Source organism: Nicotiana tabacum, chromosome 5 (assembly GCF_000715075.1).
Source record: "Nicotiana tabacum cultivar K326 chromosome 5, ASM71507v2, whole genome shotgun sequence".
NCBI lineage: Eukaryota > Viridiplantae > Streptophyta > Magnoliopsida > Solanales > Solanaceae > Nicotiana > Nicotiana tabacum.
The window spans coordinates 11739468-11751169 of record NC_134084.1 but is presented as its reverse complement, the minus strand read 5'-3'; the positions used below and the strand labels follow the sequence as shown (position 1 = coordinate 11751169).

The 11702-nt window shown below is 37.5% G+C and overlaps 1 protein-coding gene across 1 annotated transcript; it reads right to left on the bottom strand.

Annotated features, from left to right (window-relative positions):
* Positions 1-10336: 10336 nt before the first annotated feature.
* LOC142180691 (uncharacterized) lies at positions 10337-11218 on the bottom strand. Its single transcript, XM_075252740.1, has 3 exons — positions 10795-11218; positions 10523-10725; positions 10337-10408 (listed from the first exon to the last, which is right to left on the bottom strand). The coding sequence occupies exons 1-3, from the start codon at positions 11216-11218 to the stop codon at positions 10337-10339; spliced, it is 699 nt and encodes a 232-aa protein (XP_075108841.1).
* Between the last annotated feature and the right edge of the window lie 484 nt (positions 11219-11702).

The following is an 11702-nucleotide window of genomic DNA, read 5'->3' as shown; positions in this document are numbered from 1 at the left end:
GGCAAGCAGAATCAATGAACAAGATTATTATCAATAATTTAAAGAAATGATTAGAGGAATCAAAAGGTAACTGTCCTGAAGTGTTACCTGGAGTTTTATGGGCATATCGCACAACTACAAAAATAAGTACAGGAGAAATACCGTTTTCATTAGTTTATGGAGCTGAGGCTTTAATTCCAGTTGAGATAGGGGAACCAAGTACACGGTTCACACAGTCGACACAAGAATCAAATGACGAGGAGATGTGGGTCAATCTAGATCTACTATAGGGGAGGAAAGAAGCTGCATTAATAAGAATGGCAACACAAAAGCAAGTCATAAAACGATATTACAATCGAAAAACACGCCTCAAATTCTTCAAAGTGGGGGACTTCGTGCTTAAAAAGGTTTTTCAATCTACAAAGGTAGCTAACGCGGGTAAATTAAGTCCAACATGGGAAGGACCCTATAGAGTTCGTGATATTGCAGGAAAGGGAGCATATGAACTGGAGACAATGGATGGCAAGATACTGCCTTCATATTGGAATGTTGTTCATTTGAAGAGATACTATTTCTAAGAAATACTCACGGTCAGGTATTACCATTTTAAATTTAATTTTTGAATTGTTAAAAATTTTCTAACGATTTTAGATGATAGGCAAAAAGCTAACCCGTACTAAATGATAAGTCACGACCTGTAAGGCACACGGAATAACCTAAAATTCCTGGCCTAGGGTTACAATTATTCTGATAGAAATTCAAACGGGTTAAGCAGTCTTCATCTATAACCGCACCTCCGAGTCCCATATGTTTTTCCTTTTCAGGAAAAGGACCAAATAAGAGAAACTATCAAGTGCTCGAGGCTTCATACTTCAACACTCAAACACTTGGGGGACTACATAATATACACAGATATATGTATAAATAAGGCAAAGAAGATTGAGGAAAAATCAAGCCTAAAAGAGTCAAGTGCAGAGTAAAAGTCACAAAGTCACGAGATGGAGCCACAAGCTAAGTCCAAAGAAAAACCTCACTATAGTTAGGGTAAAAGCTATGTACTAAAACGGGTTATAAGGAAAAACCCCGTGTCTATTATTCTTTTTTTGTAAAAATCTGTTACAAGAAAAACAGCTACGGGAAAGTTATAGATGCAATTCAAATACATGTAAAGTATTATTCAAAAATTGTCAAAGTTATTTCAAAGAAACATGTGTGTTCCTAATTCTTTTATCGTATGATAACACCATTATGAAGTTGAGACGTCTTCTTCATTAAGTGTCGAAATATAAAAGGGCCCTCTTTTATAAAACTCATGTTTAAATTAGTTAGTCATGAGATTAACAGAAGCATTTTCGAAGAACAAAAATGCAAATTATCCTATAAGTCCTTAAAAATAAAGGCAAGAATAAAGCAGACAGAAGTTTAAGATAATAACATGAAAAACTTCTTAACTTAGTCATAAAACTATGAAATTGTTTATACAAATTGCCCCATAAAAGACTTGGGGACTTGCGTTTCCAAAACCAACTCTCAAATGAAGCTAAGGGTTTGATTACAATTTTCCAAAATAAAACAAAAACAAAAATATTCAAATGATTAAAACTGGTCACTAAGAAGTTTGTGGAACTGAAGCATGAGCATCAATAGCAGCGGGATCAATTTGGGCAGGTGCATCAACAGATGCGGTTTCAACTTGGCTTGTAACAACAGGCTCGATTGGGCTTGAAAGAGTTGGGACACCCGTATCAGCTTCAACATTCACGGGAGCTTTAACCACGGGAGAAGGGAAGTCCTGAGTTTGCTGAACTTTTTCAATGGTTTTATTGATCTTAGCTAACTCCGACATTAGGTTGAAGTTTTCTTGGCCACCTTCAATTAGGGTATCACGACGTGAATTCAAAAATGTCCAACTTACCTCAACAACTTATTTTTCTTCAAGGATCTCATAATCCTTTTCCCAATCAGCAATCTCATTCTTTAGCTCTTCATTTTCAGCCAAGACGGAGTTATAAGAAGCTTGAAGAGAGGCATGGGAGCTCTCTAAAGCATGCACCTTATCATCAGAGACTCGAAGGTCTTCTTGTGATTGAGTTAATCTTTGCACGAGCTCCCCAGCGTAAACTTCTTTTTGACTCAAAAGAGCCTTCAAATCTCTGTTCTCTTCACTGGACTTAGATAGTTGCTCTGAGAAGAAGGATTCGAGACATTCTTTTTCTTTTTCTGTTTGGCTTGAAAAAGCTTTTACAACCGCTAACTCTGAAGTTAAAGCCCGCACCTGCTGCTCTAAGATACTCTTGCTCTCTTGTAAATCTTCCATATCAATTTGTGCACTCTCAAATTGTTCCTTCAAATTGATTGCCTCCAACTGAGAATCACTTGCTATCTTCTCTGAATCACGTGCTACTTTCTCCAAGAGGGGGATTCTGTTCATCATTTCTGTGCCGATAAGATTGGCCTAAAAAAGGAAGGGAAATAAGAATCCCAAAGATAAAAAAAAATTACAAAGTAAAGAAGGGAGAGAAGGAAAATACCTTCAAAGTGGCATGCACAATATCATTCATTAGAGTCAGGGAACTATGGCTCTCCAGCTTTGCTTTTTCAATTGGGCCAATTAAAGGCTCTAGCCATACATCTGCCTGACCTGACTTCCTCAAAAGGCTGCTATCAGCAGGAACTTCAATAGTTACCCTCCTCATAGCGACACTTCTACTTGAAGAGCCCACTTCCGTATAATGAACAATAGGAGGGGGAATTGTCAAAGGAGGAGCGATAGAAGAAGTGAAAACAGTAGAAGAAGGAACAAAAATAGCTGGGGCTGGTAAGGAAGGAATCATAGGCACGAGAGTTGAAAAAGAAGATAAGGGTATTTCATCTATATTTCATCTAAAACAGGCCCTAAACTTCCACTACCAAAACCACTTATGAAAAGTTGATCAATAGACTCACGGGTATCATGAGGAGTGACGTCATCGTCAGGAATTATTACTAGGGTTTCAACAGGTTTGGTAAGAGAAATAGAAAGACGAGGGGAAACTTCAGCTTCATCATCAGAGATGATGCGTCTCCTAGCTCATGGCCTCGTCACCAGGGAGCCCCCATCTTCCTCTTCTTTAGAGTCTTCCTCTTCAACAACTTTCCTTTTCGCAGAAGAAGAACCCAAGACTACTTCTCGGGCTTTTTCTAAAGAGATACGGGTCCCCGAAGGAGTACGGGTTCCCGAATAGACACGAGAGGCCGCAACTGCTTCAGCAAGTAACTCCTCGAATAGCAAATCCTGATAAAAAGAAGGATGAGAGTTAGAGCAATAAAGAAAAATATATATATATGCGTGAAAGATGAAATAAAAACTCCGTGAAAGATGAAATAAAAACTCTTACCATGAGTCTTTACTTTCCAACCGTAACAGTTAGAAAGTGTTCTCCAAGACCTACCATCTATTGGTGCGGTCTTTAGCAATTTATCTACCCAACCATGAAAATTGGGAATATCCTCCACAACTCCCATGGTTGCTAAAAAAAGGGGCAAAATTAGAGAAGTTGATAAACTTGAAGAAGAAAGGCACAAGAAGGATAAAAGACTTGTGTTCAAAATTCCACTTCTCAGGGAAGGGAACGTTATATTCACCCACTAAGCCAATAGTGGGGGTAGCCACAAACCGAGCATACCAGCCATGGTCCTTGTCATCTTCAGGGCTCACCAAAACCCTCTTACTCCTGGCCACTAGGGTAAAAACGCCATTACAGAAAAGCCTAGGGGAGTAAAGATGAATCAGGTGAGGGAAAGTAAAGCAAACGTCAGCCATATTGGTTAAATGCCTCAAACAGGCAACAACCCTCCATATAATTGGGCCCATTTGACCCAAACAGACATTAAAGAAACGGCAAAATTCAAGAATGACTGTGTCAATAGCTGGTTTGAACCCTAAAGTGAAATGGTATATATAAACAAAAGAGAACCCAGTCAAGTAAGAAGTAATTCTCTGATTTGGATTAGGGATAATAATGGTAAAATCATTACTTCAATGGCAGTCTTTGCAAACTACAGGAGTCAAAACTTTTGTAATTTGAGTGGGGTAAGCATCAACACGATCTAAAGCGAAAACCTGATTTCTAAGAGATTCCCTATCATGGTAAAAAGATAGTTCTGTAGGGACTATATCCTCTACTAAAGGATCACGTAATGGTTCAAAAGGTTCTTTAACCCTAGAAGAAGATTTGTGAGATAGGGAACCTCTGGTTCTAGAAGAAGGACCAGAACTAGGAGAAGGTATAGACGAACCACCACCACGAGTAGACCCTAAGCTACGAAGCCTACCTCCCCTTATATGCCTAATGGGAGCATTGGGGAAGGTATCAACAATGGAAGCTCTCCTAGGGTTAGAGTTTGGTGAAGACATGGCGAAGAAGAATAATGTGAGGAAGAAGTGAACTGAGATTTGAGGAATTAAGTGTTCAATAAGCTTTATGTGGTAAAAGACAAGGAAAGAAGTTATATTTATATTAATAAGCAACCGCCAAAGGTAAAAATGTTGTGATGGAAGGACCATAATAATGATAACTGGCACTTCGTGAATAATGGAGCCGTAAAAAAGCCTTGAAAAGGGCTGCAAACTGCAGAACCAACGGAAAAATGACATGGGTATGGAACATTAAATGGAAGCGACAATTAAAGCTTCAATTTTGTCATAGCATTGATGGTGACAAAAATTCTCTTTTAATGAAATCCACTTCCCAAATATTCAACTGATGAATAAATGGAAAGTGGAGGGACTATCTGTATTGAGAAAAATTGTATTTAAATATAAAGGTGACGTGTCGAGACACGTAGACTGGTCAAATGGTCAAAGAATTACAACTAGCCAAGAGGCACGAGTAGCAATAGATACAATCAAACGGTAGAGGAAGAGGCAAGGCAGTTATTCAAATAACTCAGCACCCGTACCTATCTAAGTCATTTATGTCCGAGAATCAAAAGGAATGAATCTGACAATAGAAAAGAGTGCAGATACGTCATTTAATAGGCATTAAATGTGGAATACGTTAGAGAATTTGTATTGAATGTAATGATTATGTAACGTAGCATTCAATGTCTTTAATTACTCATAATAGCCTCATTATGATTTGGGCAAAAGGTATATCTCCTAGATATCTATAAAAGGGAGATATCTGATCAATTGTAAGGACAGGAAACACTACTGGAATATACTTTGGTTTACTTGTTTTTCTCTTGATTATATTCTTGCTACCCAAATTACTCTCTTTTACATATTTTTTCGATTATCAGTAACTCGTGTTCTTCTAAATTTTAGCTTTGACTAAAATTCCATTTTTGGTTAAATAATAGTAACGACAGTCGGGTATTGTTGACTACTCGAGACATGAAGGTCGCTCAATATGCTAGTTTTCCGAAAGATCCTTTTCCAATGCGTTTTCTGGAGTTAGAGGAAAAGGCGTTTGGCCAAAAAGATTGTCCAACTGAATTTGAGAATATTACGAAGGCAATTATATATAGAAAGTTGCAAAGGACTACCACTGATGATTTCTGTGGTTGCAGGAACTCTCTCTAGCAAGAGGACACTGGACGAGTGGAGGAAAGTATCTCAAAGCGTGAACTCTTTGGTCGGCCTTGATGATTATCAATGTTGCTCAGGAGTGATCGCTTTGACCTACAATCATCTTCCTTCACATTTGAAAGCTTGCTTTCTGTATTTTGGAGTTTTCCCAAAAGCTAGTGAGATTTCTGTGAAGAGGTTGATTAGATTATAGCTTGCAGAAGGACTAGATCTTAGAGCTAAAAAGATTTGAGGGATCGGAAGTAATGGCTGCTAATCTTTTGCATGATCTTATTGATAAAAGTCTAGTTGCTGTTAGCAAGCGAAGCTTGGATCGCAAAATCCAGACGTGTAGGATCTCCTCCATGATTTATGCTTGAGAGAAGCTGAAATGTTAGGCAATGGGTATTAACCAAAATCAACACTGTTAAGGAAAAAACAAGAGAAAGAAGAAATAGAATATATAAACTATAAGAAATATTCCGAATCCACAATTTGCTTGTGCGTCCTTAAGGAATTTTAACCCCCTCACACGTTGCCAAGGTAATGGATTAAATCCTCCGAGGATGAAATGGAATAAACATTCCTGCAACAGTGGCAATACAAACTGCAGGATACCAACGAACTCAAAGAACAGAGCAAAATCACACTTACGAATTTGAAAGAGAGAGACTGCGAATTAGAATGTAGTATTTTCAGAAAGAAGGAAGTTCTGTAATGTTTTTGGTATATTAAAACCGAAGCCATGCCTTAGAATTTATAGGCAATTATTGGAAGAGGTGAGATGTTTGTTCTGGAAAAGGTGCCCGCGGCCAGACTATACTTCTGAATCTTCAGCAGTGATCTGGCATTTAATTAATTATTAAATAATTAAATAAATTTTGTCCAAAAAATAATCTTATCGATCGATCATTTGACAAATCCAAATCCAAATCCAAAGCCAAAGACGAGCTGAGCGAGCGACGACGACGGCGCGAGGGTTCATTCTCTTCAACTCCTTTTAAGAGCTGTAAGAAGTGATCCTATATTTATACACACAAGTGTAGTTGTCTTTCACCAATGTGGTACAAAGTTCATGACAAAAGCTCACTTGATTCAAATTTTCATTTCCCTCCATTTTATTTCCCACCATTTCCCAATTCACACTCTTAGACTTTAAAGCCCAATGCATAAAGTCTTTAAAGCCCAACAATCCCCCACATGAATGGGAATGACTGTAACAAGAATGATCATCGATGAAAGCTGTGTGATTTGCAAGTAAGGATTAATTGCATCTGGATAAGTAGGTTTCCCTTTGAACTTTTCATAGTGAACATATGTCGGATATACTCGGTCAATCGGTAAATTTGATATCTTTAAACCGTCAAACTTTAGTGTATACCTAGACAACCATATGTCACACAATCAACCCTTAACCGTCTTTTGGTTCTCATTGTTGTGTTCGTTTCAGCCATGAACACCTCCTGGTTTCATAAGTGCGTAGAGAATTGGCCTTACAGAATTCTCATTGAAGCGGCTTCCACTTCACACTTACATAGGTGATTCCTAAACATGTAATCCTCTAGATTGACACTATTTGATAAATACCACATCAAACTTAGGTAATCATTAAAGAATGTGTAAAGTTCTATCCTTGTTACTGAACATTGTCTTCATCACGAGAAGGGACCAAAGACTTTACTTTGACAATGTTGAACCGATCAATCACAACTTTGTTTGAGCTCCTTGAACCTAGATCTCGGAATATCCAAAATTCTAGGTAGAGTTACCGCCATGTTGACTTGTCCTCGGCCATAGTCCCATTCCCTTAGATGATTTCTCAACTCCCTCTCTAGTTAAGCCTTTTGTAAGCGGATCCGCCACATTATCCTTTGATCTTACATAATCAATAGTGATAATTCCACTAGAAAGTAGTTGTCTAACGGTGTTATGTCTTTGTCGTATATGACGTTACTTTCCGTTATACATAACGTTCCCTTCCCGTCCTATTGCAGCCTCACTATCGCAATGTATGCATATAGGAGCCAAAGGTTTTGGCCAGAACGGAATGTCTTCTAAAAAATTCGAAGCCATTCAGCTTCTTCGTCGGCCTTATCCAAAGCTATAAACTCTGATTCCATTGTAGAGCGAGTGATGCATGTCTGTTTGGAAGACTTCCAAGATACTGCTCCTCCACCAACAGTAAAAACATATCCACTTGTGGACTTTGTTTCTGTTGAGTCGGTTATCCAATTCGCATCACTATATCCTTCGATAACCACAGGATATTTATTATAATGTAAAGCGTAGTCTTAGGTATATTCCAAATATCCCAGAACTCGTTTCATTGCCACCCAGTGATGTTTGTTGGGATTACTTGTGAATCGACTAAGTTTACTTATTGCACAAGCTATATCAGGATGTGTACAGTTCATGATATACATTAAGCTTCCCAATACACGAGCATACTCCAATTGAGACGTGTTTTCACCTTTATTCTTTATAAGATGACGGTTTAAGTCAATTGGAGTTCTTGCACTTCTAAATTCCAAGTGTTTGAATTTTTCAAGTACCATTTTCACGTAATGTGATTGAGACAAAGCTAGACCTTGAGGATTCCACTGGATTTTAATTCCTAGAATTACATCGGCAACTCCTAAGTCTTTCATATCAAATTTACTAGCAAGCATACGCTTAGTAGCTTGAATGTCGGCAATGTCTTTGCTCATTATTAGCATATCATCAACATATAAGCAAACAATTACTATATGATTTGGAATGTTCTTAATGTAATCACACTTATCACATTCATTAATCTTAAAGCCATTTGACAACATTGTTTGGTCAAATTTTGCATGCCATTGCTTAGGTGCTTGTTTTAGTCCATAAAAGGGACTTAACAAGTCGACACACCTTCTTTTCTTTTTTCGGAACCACAAACCCTTCAGGTTGGTTCATGTAAATTTCTTCCTGTAGATCACCATTTAAGAAGGCTGTTTTTACATCCATTTGATGGATTTGAAGACCATACAAGGCGGCTAATTCTATTAGCATCCGAATGGATGTAATTCTTGTTACCGGTGAGTATGTTTCAAAATAGTCAAGACCTTCTCGCTGTCTAAATCCTTTGACAACAAGTCTTGCCTTGTATTTGTCAATAGTACCATTGTCTTTCATTTTCTTCTTGAAAATCCATTTAGAACCCAATGTTTTGTTACCTGGAGGAAGATCAACCAATTCCCAGGTATGGTTGCTCAATATGGATTCTATTTCACTATTGACAGCTTCTTTCCAATATTGTGCTTCTGAGGAAGACATTGCTTACTTGAAGGTACGAGGCTCATTTTCTAGCAGGAAAGTTAGAAAATCTGGACCGAATGAAGTAAATGTCCGTTGATGTTTACTTCTTCTCGGATTTTCCTCATTTGGCATACCATTTATTATTTCCTCTCGAGGTCGTTTTGACTTTTGGTAGGTCAATTCACTTTCCTTTTTATACGGATAAATAGTTTCAAAGAATTCAGCATTATCTGATTCTATTATTGTATTAACGTGAATCTCAAGATTTTCTGATTTATGAACCAGAAAACGAAATGCCTTGCTATTGGTTACATATCCAATAAATACACAATCAACCGTTTTTGGACCTATCTTAACCCTTTTAGGTTTAGGAAATTGTACCTTAGCTAAACACCCCCACACTTTGAAGTATTTCAAGCTGGTCTTCCTTCCTTTCCATTTTTCATAAGGAATGGACTATGTTTTACTATGAGGTACACGGTTGATTATTCGGTTAGTTGTAAGTATTGCTTCCCCCCACAAGTTCTGTGGTAAACCAGAGCTTATCAACAACGCATTCATCATCTCTTTCAACGTTTGATTCTTTCTCTTCGCAATTCCATTAGATTGTGGAGAGTAAGGGGCAGTTGTTTGGTGAATAATACCATTTTCCAAACATATTTCTTCAAAAGGAGATTCATATTCGTCACCCCTATCACTTCTTATCATTTTGATCTTTTTGTTTAGTTGTGTTTCAACTTCAATCTTGTATTTCTTGAAAGCATCAATTGCCTCATCTTTACTATTAAGTAAATAAACATAGCAATATCTCGTGCTATCGTCAATAAAAGTAATAAAATACTTTTTCCCACCGCGAGATGGTGTTGACTTCATATCGCAAATATCTGTGTGAATTAAGTCTAAAGGACTTGAATTCCTTTCAACGGACTTATAAGGATGCTTAACATACTTTGATTCCACACATATTTGACATTTAGAACTAATGCAATCAAATTTTGGCAATACTTCTAAATTTATCATTTTTTGCAATGTTTTGAAGTTGACGTGACCTAAGTGTGCATGCCATAAAGTATTTGACTCAAGTAAGTAAGAAGAAGCATTAACTTTATTGATAGGAACTGCTGTTACATTTAGCTTAAAAAGGCCCTCATTCAGGTAACCTTTTCTTACATACACATCATTCTTACTTAGTACAACACTATTAGAAACAAAAATACATTTGAATCCATTCTTTACAAGAAGTGAGGTAGACACAAGATTCTTGCGAATTTCTGGAACATGGAGAACTTGGTTTAGAGTCACAATTTTTCCCGACGTCATCTTCAACGCAATCTTGCCAACTCCTTCAATTTTGGCTGTAGACGAATTTCCCATGAAAATTGTCTCGTCGGGTCCTACGGAGGCATAGGAAGAAAATAACTCCTTGTTAACACAAACATGGCGGGTGGCTCCAGAATCAATCCACCATTCTTTAGGATTTCCTACCAAGTTGCTTTCAGACAACATTGCACACAAGTCCTCCATTTCTTAAGCATTTTCAACCATGTTAGCTTGATTTTTCTTCTTCTTATCATTCTTTGGTGCACGACAATCCACGACCTTATGCCCAGATTTTCCACAGATGTGGCAATTACCCTTGAACTTTTTCTTGCTTGGGTAATTCTTTGGTCCAGAAGCCTTCTTTCTCTTCTTATTTTGTGGCGCCTCCTCAACAATGTTAGCCCTTATTATTGTCGAGTTTCCACATGACTTCTTTTCAGCATTTTTATTGTCTTCTTCTATCCTCAAACGAACAATCAAGTCTTCAAGTGTCATCTCCTTCCGCTTGTGTTTTAGATAGTTCTTAAAGTCCTTCCATAATGGAGGTAACTTCTCAATGAAAGCGGCGACTTGAAATGCCTCATTTATGACCATACCTTCAATAATAAATTCATAATTAATAACACGATAAATCTTATTAATAAAATTATTGATTCGGGTCATACCTTCAGCAAGGAGATCATGCACAATGACTTGTAATTCTTGAACTTGAGTTATGACCGACCTAGTGTCAATCATTTTGAAATCCAAAAACCTTGCAGTCACAAACTTCTTAAGTCTGGCATCCTCAGTCTTGTACTTCTTCTCAAGCGCATTCCATAATGCTTTTGAAGTTTCCATGACACTATAGCTATTGTACAAGCTATCTTTCAAACAACTCAAAATGTAGTTTTTGCACAAGAAATTAGAATGTTTCCATGCTTCAGTTACCACAAATCGTTCGTCATCCGGAGTGCCTTCAGCCAGGACCGGAGGATCCTCCTTGATGAATCGCTGCAAACTCAACGTAGTCAGATAGAAGAGCATGTTCATTTGCCAACGTTTGAAGTCAATACCGGAAAACATTTCGGGTTTTTCTGCTGGTGCCATAGCATGAGCAGGAGTTGAACGACTTGACGAGGCAGCAACACTCGTAATAGTAGCACCCGTTCCCGCACCATTTCCATTAGTTTGGTTTCATTCGACATGTTTCTGTAGAGTTGGAAACAAAACAGAACTTTGTTAAATCAGTGAAGCGTTGATATCTTCAAACTGAATACCAAACCAAACACACAACACGTAACAATGGTGAAGTTTTTATATACTTCAAACCCGTACGTTTCTTATTCCGGTAAAGTTTTGTTATACTTTAAACCGGACAGAACAATTATTGGAGTAGAAAGCACGAAGGTTTTAGTCTCCAAACCAGTATACAAAATATAGATAATAGTTTTAACCAATCAGAAGCAAGAAACGATTGAAACCAAATTGGATAGAAGCAACAGTAAACGATTTTTTTTCCTTTTTCCTTTATTTTTAAACAAAATAAATTTCAAGGAACAACAAAATATGAAGCGGCAGTAAACAATGTTCC